Source organism: Poecilia latipinna, unplaced genomic scaffold, assembly GCF_001443285.1.
Source record: "Poecilia latipinna isolate Pla-1442-1.1 unplaced genomic scaffold, P_latipinna-1.0 Scaffold505, whole genome shotgun sequence".
Classification (NCBI taxonomy): domain Eukaryota; kingdom Metazoa; phylum Chordata; class Actinopteri; order Cyprinodontiformes; family Poeciliidae; genus Poecilia; species Poecilia latipinna.
The window spans coordinates 32,008-40,750 of NW_015113121.1; the positions used below are offsets into that span (position 1 = coordinate 32,008).

At 39.0% G+C, this 8,743-nt stretch overlaps 1 protein-coding gene across 1 annotated transcript; it reads right to left on the reverse strand.

Annotated features, from left to right (window-relative positions):
• Window positions 1-588: 588 nt before the first annotated feature.
• On the reverse strand, window positions 589-8,743 carry f8a (coagulation factor VIII associated). Its single transcript, XM_015040335.1, has 12 exons — window positions 8,629-8,743; window positions 7,272-7,318; window positions 6,009-6,081; window positions 4,347-4,506; window positions 4,166-4,234; window positions 3,932-4,052; window positions 3,739-3,831; window positions 3,536-3,600; window positions 2,929-3,010; window positions 2,741-2,787; window positions 1,331-1,386; window positions 589-1,215 (listed from the first exon to the last, which is right to left on the reverse strand). Exons 1-12 carry the CDS (start codon window positions 8,685-8,687, stop codon window positions 1,134-1,136), a joined length of 954 nt encoding a protein of 317 aa, XP_014895821.1. The 5' UTR covers window positions 8,688-8,743; the 3' UTR covers window positions 589-1,133.

Sequence of the window (8,743 nt, forward strand, 5' to 3'; positions counted from 1 at the left end):
ATGTGTGTTCTGTGCTTAAAAGATGGGGCTCTTCCTGAAAACCAACTAATTTGAATGAACCATTTTGATAAGAAGTATCCAGCCAGAATTATACCAAAAGGTCAGTGAGGGTGCATATTTATTTTTGAGTGTTTATTCAAACTCGTGCATCAGATTCTTGTCTTTTAAAAATTCCTGAAGCTACATGAAGCATCATCCTGTCCTGGGGGAAAAAAAAAAGGAAAAGAAAAAAAAATTATATGAAACTTACTCCTGTAATGAGTAGATCTAACCTCTGATCAGAATTGCAGCTTATGTCCAGGTTTTATTCTACAACGGTTGCTGACGTCCTAAGACATGAGCGTTGGATCATTCATCTTTTCTGTTGCTGAGCTAAAAACTAAAGTTTCTAACAAAGTTCTGATGTGAAAAGATGAGCACCTTCAGAAGAAGCTCCTGGGATATACTGTATTTTAGAAAGATATGTCGAGTGAATCCATCATGTGAGGAAATTGTGTCGTGAGGCTGATGGTTACTACTGCCCTGTATCTGAGAGGGTACAGCGACTTGCCTAAACAGCAATAACAATGAACACTCTTGAAACAAAAGCCTTACTTCACATTACATTTAATCGTTTCTCATTATTTTACAAGTATGGTATATACCTTCTACGTCTATGTACAATGTAACCAATTATATTTTTGTAGCATTTTGTGTTGAGTGTATTTTTTTAAGCTATGTTTTGTTTTCCGTCTGTAGTCGGCTGCTATCTTATGTAAAGTACGTTTGTACAAGTGAACCTTAAAACGATCCAGGGATGAAGAGCGGAAGTGTTACGTTTTACCATTTAACAGAACTATGCATTAGACAATTTGTTTGTATTTACATTGGAATCTAAGCCATGTCTTTTACTAATAAAGTCAATTAAAACAAACAGAAGCTGTGTTTTACCTCAAACAACCTCACTTTTACATTGTATAAGAATTGGTCCAGGTTGAAATGAGTGAATAAAACATAAAAAAAATGTCTCTACCAGAGTTCCTAAACCGTGAAAACAACCCTTCTTCGGGTCTTACAACAGACCGCTCAGAAACGGGAATATTCCATTACACACAGTATTGTTCCCAGAGGAAGTGAGTAAAAGCCAGGCTGTGCTAAATCCCTTGACCAGACGGTGCAATTCGCTCCAGAACCACCAGGTGGAGCAGGTGATTCTGCTCTGCCGTCAGAAAGGGCCTGCAGAGAGAAGAGCCACAAAAACATGTGATCAATATTGGAAAATGATGGCGAAGCCTGGAAATGCTTCTCTGTGCAGATCACATGATGGAAAGAGACATTTATGAGTGCTCACCACAGCTCAGTCTGCAAGGACTTGAGGGACTCTGTGTCTTTCTCCTGACACGCCATCTGCAGAACAGATCTGCTGTTAGACACCGCACTAATAAAAACACAACTACAGATTCAAATGAGCTTGTTAGCGTCTCATATTTTTATGTTTACTGCCTCGTAACATGAGCTTAGGCAGCATAACAACAACAGAAACTCTTATTTTATTAAAGGTATTCGACTTATGCAGAGCCTTGCTGTATTAGTCAAGCAGCTTGAACGTTTTCCACTTCTTGTCACATTGCAAAGGTCTATTTCATTGGGAATTTTGGGGAGATTTTTGAGACAGACTGGCACACAGTAATGCATAATTGAGAAGTGGAAGGAAAAACACTTTTTTTATTTACAAATTAAACCCTGAAAAAGAGTGACATGCATTCACTATTCTGCTGCCTAATTTAGTACTTTGTAGAAGTACGAGCACCTTTTGGTGTAATTACAGCTGCAAACCAACACCGTCAATATATTTAGGTGTAGGCCAGTAAAAGACGTATTTATACTTTGATCAGTCTTTCTACTATAACTTAGGGTCGGTTGAAAATTTGCCACAATATAAGGCTTTCATATCAGTCAATATCAATACTGTTTCATACATTTTTTAAAAAATTATTTTAAAAATCTGAAATACAGCCAAACTTTCCTTTCCTTTCCTGTTTTATCCACAGTTGCTGTACTAATTTTCTCCTTTCGCTCCACACTGTTTTTTATCAAGTATTTGTGAGTTACTTTGGCAAAACCTGAAACTACTGCTGCGCAAGTTACTCAACAGGTTGCTGCTAGGCAACCAAAGAGCGAGTGAGTTAGTTGATACCACCAACGTTGCTTAGCTGACCGTGAGAGCTTGAGTGGATAAAGCCTTTCCTTTGCCTACATCCCCCAGAATGCTCTGTGGTTCTGGAACACAGTTAAGTGAAATTATTGAACATTCTGTTGGACATATTTTTTATTGATATTAATTGCATGTCTATTGCAGCAGCTATTGTTATTGACTTATTGCCCAGCTCTCTAGCTTTATATTTAGAGTCTTTTTCCTGCCGGAGGATGAACCTTCACTGCTAAGAGGAAAAAAAAACAACCTTCTGTCATTTTACTTCCACTTCACCATCATGTTGAGCTGATAAAACTCTAATAAACTACTGTGTGGTTGTACAAATAAAAAACACAAAATATTAACTGCGAGAACCTGAAAGATACTATGAAAAGTCTAGCAACATAGGTGCCAAATAGAGAAGAGTAATTATGCTGCCAAAGGGGGAAATGCAACCAAAACATTAATCACTGTCATGTAGAGGCTACGAAAAACAACTTCTGTGTGCGAGGCGGAAAAGGTCAGGAACCTTTTGACTTGGCCAAGTGCACGTATCACAAAACTCACCACTACAGACTGCAGAAGCAGGAACATATTCTCAGGCAGGAAGGTCACTGAAAGAGCAAACAGCATTCATATTTACACCACTGCCAGGGTCATTCGCCTGATTCATGCTCAGAGTTTGACGGGAACTAAAATCGTTCACTTTTTCCCCTCCAACTCTCCCAAACAGTTAAGTATTAAGGAGTGCCTACCTTGGCTGTGAGGGTCAAAGGACTCCCATGCGTACCTCTCCAGGGTCTGGGCATGTTCTGGTAGTAACTTCTGAGGTGGAGGCTGCAAAGAAACACACACACACTGAGGCAGTTCCATTAAAATGTGATGACCTGCAGCAGTTGAGCTGTTTTAATGCCTGAAAATGCTTTGCTCTTTTAGAGCTTTAACGGTTAAGGGTCGTTTATTTGTAAATTAATTGCAGGATAACTGACCTTGATGTATTTTCAAAGATGAATAGGCAAAAATTTCACTCTCTTTACATGCAAATCTGGTATAAACACTGCCTTCATAGAACCATCTTCTGCAGCAGAAGGCGGTTCTACAAAGCACGGACTCAGGAAGGCTGACTAAAAATTCACACCACACTTTTGAAAACAATGTCTCAGTTTCATTTCACCTCACAAATTTGCGCAAGTTTGTTTTGTACTTGGAAAATTTAATTATCAGACTGAAATGTATGATTGCTTATGCATTGTGAAAGACTTGCATGTGTGTGAATACTTTTAGAAGGCCCTAGTGTTTGGCGCAAAAACATGTCAGAAGTGTCTTTACATAACAATAGCAATTTTTTTTCTCGAAGCTTACCTCAAGTAACATCAGCAGCAGAACTCTAGATATCTCACATTTTGCTACAATGTCCAGAAAGGCGCCTTTTGATTGAAACAAAAGAAACTGGTCAGCTTTTTCAGTTCAATCACAGGAATAAACAACACTAGAGACAACATAGAACAATACAAAAGTCTGAGCATCTGAGAATGGTGACCAGTAGGCTCTGGTCGGAGCCTCACCAATAGGGCTTGTGGTGCCTGGCAGCTGCAGTCCTCTCTCCTGACACATCAGCTGCATCTCTGTGAACACCGACAAAGCACCGTCATAGTCACCTGCAAATCAGAGGAGTTGAATACAGAGTCAAACATCTGGAATTGAGCCCGACGTACCGCAAACGACATGATCTCATTCGAATGAGCGCACGCAACTCACGTGTGAGGATTTTACACGTGGCGATCTCTCCCATGGACAGCAGAGCTTCTATAGGCGTCTGCGCCTGTAACTCCGCAGCCCTCTGGAAGTGAACGATCGCTTCTCCCGGTCTGTTCATCTCCTGTAGAAGGATGGAGAAAAGACTGATGCGCCAAGTGGCTTACGTGACCCTTAAAGCAAAAATGAAAACCTTCTTCATTAATCATACGGGACAGCTGGAAGCAACGATCAAACCTTGAGCGCGTTGCCAAGTTCCAAACACAGGCTGGCTGCCATCACAGGCTGGTTCATCTCAATGTACACCTGTAACACATTTTCACATCAGCATTCAGTCACAGCACAAGAATGCAGTCAGACTCCCATCTGTTTTCAGATTTTACACCGAACGGAGTTCTGCTGCTGTTACACAGCCGACCTTAATGGCAAAACTGTAGCAGTTGAGGGCAGCTTGAAGGTGTTCGTCGAAGCCCTGAGCCTGCAGGGCTCTGATCTCCTTCTCAGATGACAGAAAGAGACGTGCAGCGTCAGTTAAGGCCAGCGCTTCTCCAGGAGCATTAAACAGGGTCTGCTCGCACCTGTACACAAATAAATAATAAAAAAATAAAAAAAACATATATGGAGCTGAATGCAAAAGTGATTTGAGTCATTTTGAAATTGTCACATTTATTGGTCGCTGAAAAAAAAAATAAAAATGGTGCAGTGACCCAGCGTTATTTTCCAAAGTGATAAAAATTTTCTGTAAGCATCTTTAAGGAAAACTTTCACTGAAGCAGCTGAATCTACATAGTTAGAGCTACAGCAAAGTCAAGCAATAATGTTGGACTCAAGTTCTTACAGTAAACTGCAATTTTAGGTACTTCCAGTAGAGAGTGCTGTCCATATGCAACTGGCATCTTAAATCCAAGACATCCATCCAACTCAGCTTATTTGAAATCTGGTTGCCGAGGTTATAGGTGGTTCAGGAGAAAAATTCAGAAATCCTTCCTCCCCAGTGATGCTTCACAGCTCATTCTGGGGGATTTCAAGACCTTTCAAAAAAATATCTTTTCGACGCACAGAAGCAGCAGCTCTACTACAAGTTCCCTAGATAGAGCATATCAGCTTGTCTCTAATGCAGAGTCCAGTCAGCTCATCTTTTAGTAATGTTTCTTATGACTATAGGTGAGGGTCAGAACGCAAAACACAGAGGTTTGAAAAAAAAATAAGAAGTGTGCATGAGAGTACTATATTGTCGTACAAATATCATTTATGTAAAACAGCCCCAATTACAAGTGAAAAAAACAGAGCTACATTTTCATTTATGCTGCAGTTTTACAAAAAATAATCAATAAAAGCAAATATAATGCTGTCATGTTATAATTCAACGCTCCAATGTTTGGAACCTTTGCACTTTTTAACCTTTCTATTTTGCAAGCTCATTACAAATGGACAGCTGGAAGCAAGGCTGTTAATACCTGGTATTTAGATTCTGAGTAGGATAGTCTCGACTAAAATTACCACAGTTTGAAGGTAGCAGACACACAACTCGTCCAACCCCTGAGTGCAGCCGCCAGCTTTGATCAGCCCCCATGTAGCTGCTCATACATGGCACATTGCTGTTGCGTAACAAAATCTACCTCAGTATAACTTCGCTTAGTTTTTAGGATCCACTTCAGACTTAGAAAACTTAGAACATTTAAAACCAGGTTCATCTGGCAGCAGTAAGACGCTTTATCTGCCATGTTTGTTTCAAAAGAGTAGCTTAGAGTCAGCCAAAGACTGGAGCCAAACTCAGCTGGCTCACACAGCAAACACTCCGAGACACAAATACTGCTCCAGGTAGTAAAACAAAATTAAAAACATGTAACGATGTAGACAAATATATGGAGGTAGATGCATTATTATACTGGGTATCAAATACATAAACCTGTCAAATCCAATAACATCAAATATCAACAATACGTCAATATAACCCTCTGAAGAAAACGTCCCAAAATATCTCATTCTGTCGCCATCACAACCAAATGAACAGCAGACTGAAATAACCATAAGGAGGTCCAAACAACATTAAAATTCAACCTTAGCTGTGTGTGCTCACCGAGCCATGGCCAGGTTACAGAAGGCGGCATACTGAAGACAGTCCTGCTGCTTCAGCTCCTTCGCCAGCTGACCTGGAAGCACGCATGCAGAAGGGAAAAACACAATGAAACAGAAGAGGCAAACAGTGAAACTGTTCTAAAACATCTGCTCCCCGTTATCACAGGGGCAGACCAAGTGACAGCGCTGGTGTCCTGTTCAGACATTTCTCACCCTAACAGAGCTGTTAAAGATATTTGTGGAAAAACATGAGGGTCGTGTGCAGGATACACACAACCTTCATCCTGAAAATCAGGACAGCTAAACTGAAAGGAAAGACACACGATGAAGAATTAAAGCAAGCTTTTTTTCTGTCCATGTTGAGCAAACACATTTTAAAACTGTTCTTTGTACTTTAATGCTGAATTTGGTGCATTGTTGGTCTTTTTTATGCCTCTACAGGAACATCCAACCCTACTAACCTGCCGTGTTTGTTGTATATAACAGTAGTACCTTTATGCTAACAATTACTTTTGCTGTTGCCCTGTGATCAGTTTGGTCTTTAGGGTCATGATGAACAACCCATGGCACAATTATTCTATTCTTTACTTAAATATTGTAAACATTATTTCCTGTCAGCTCTGTGGCAGCTATAAGCTGCTAAGAAACCAGACGATATAAAATTGGATCAGTCAAAACTGTCTCACAAAGAGACAGATTTTCAGCTGTTCTTCATGGTTTGACTAGATCCATCTCAATCTTTAACTGTTGCTACAATTAAAACCTATGTAGCCATGAAGATAAATCTGTCTCTGATATCCTGACAATCTGCAGACACAGAATTTGACAACCATGAATGCCTCTTTTTGTCTATTTTCTGTTTCAGGTAACTGCTCCGCTGAAGCCTTGACAGCCTCCTGATGAACATCTTTGTTTGGCCAGGAAACTTGGTAGAAGAGAAAAACAGAATAGACTAACTCAATGGGACTTAAGTTATTTGAGCCTTTTTATAGACGTTTGTTAAGACACATAATAGTCATTTTCTGATATAAAGGCAGTTCTAAAAGCAGCAGGTTACAAGTTTATGCTTAGTTTTGGCAAACATTACTGCTAGAAGAAAGAGAAATCTTACTCATAAAGAAAAGTTTTCTATGTAAGGACTAATTATAAATATGGCACAAGATTAATTTTTAAGAAGCTATGCAGGTGAAAAAAACACCTATCTCATGGAAGCGAATGTTATAAACAGCAGATAATCTTCAATCCTGGATACGGATTGACTCACCAAACTGCTCACTGGCTTCAGCTACATTTGGCTTCCGGAGAAAACGTCTGCAATGAGAAAGCAAAACCAGAAGCGTTTACATCAAATGATTAGTTGAAGTGAAGCTCTGGATTAATCTTTGACCTGTTATGTGTTACAGGGCTTAAATCTGACAGTGATGAAGACTTAAGAGTTTGATTAGGGATACATGAAATATAGCAACATGTTAATATCAGTGCACACAACAACAATAAGGCAAAGGGTTGTTTGGAATGAGGTCGTACTTTGCATGCCAATAAACCTACTGAATGTAGTCTCAATGCAGTTAAATGTTCACACCTGACACAGATTACAATACCAAACATGATACAGGTCACATCACACAATGTTGGAAGCACAGATTAGAAATAGAAGAGTGAAAAATACGGGGATTTAGAGCAAATGATGTTGCCATCTTAACGTTTACCAATGTTATTACAAGCATGTGATTTTCTAATATTGTGAAGCCCAACTTTAATGCAGCATATATTTATTGAAACCTGGAAACAAACATGTTTCACAGAAATATTAACACTATAAAATACCTCAATAAACCCCAAAAGTTCAGGGAGTCAGAGAGTGATATTATTACCTTAGAGTGTTTCTTAAAACAAAAACAGCAAACAAATTGTGAAATTAAACTGATTAATTTTAAGCATGACAACAGCTTACCTCTTAGATAAGAACACAGAGAGTAATGGGGATAGAGATCAAGCAACAGAAACAACATCTATTTTCCTTTTAGTTTATTATATAACTGATCCACATTTGGATTAATTTAATAACTTACATGGCTGTCAGCAGAAATATCAACAAATGCTTAGATATTTGATTACATTAACAAACTAGTATTCCATTCTTTAGTCCAATCTTATTTTTAAGGTTAAAAATAAGCAACCAGGGTGAGGGTTAAATGATTTTTTTTTCTCGCTTGTTATGCAAGAAAAATGCATTTGGTCACATTCATGTTATTCTTCTTGGTCTTACACCTCAACATTATGAAGTCTGACATTTCTATTACATTTCTTTTGTGGTTGATGTGTCTAACGATAAACTGCTTGGGAGCATGTTTTCCTGAAATCAAACCAGCGACGACCACTAACTAAGCGTCAAAGCTAACGTCAAGTTAATAAAAAAATAAGCAAACACATGTATTGCACAGATAATGGAAAAAAAAAAAGAATGACAGAAACGGACAGCGACCGCTAGCTTTGACTGTTAGCATTAGCCTTCAATGCTACATATAGCAGTCAAGATAATAAACGTTATTGTCCTTAACGTCGTCTAGTCATTCCTTTCAACTTTTCAGTGAAACAAAGTAAGTTAAAGTCTTACTGACTTCTTCAATTTATTTGACACAGCTCTGTATCTCGCCAGAAAATCGCCTTCCGCAGCCATGATCGACACAGCTAAACAAACCAAACCAGGAAATCATTCTGACAGGAGCTTTGCGA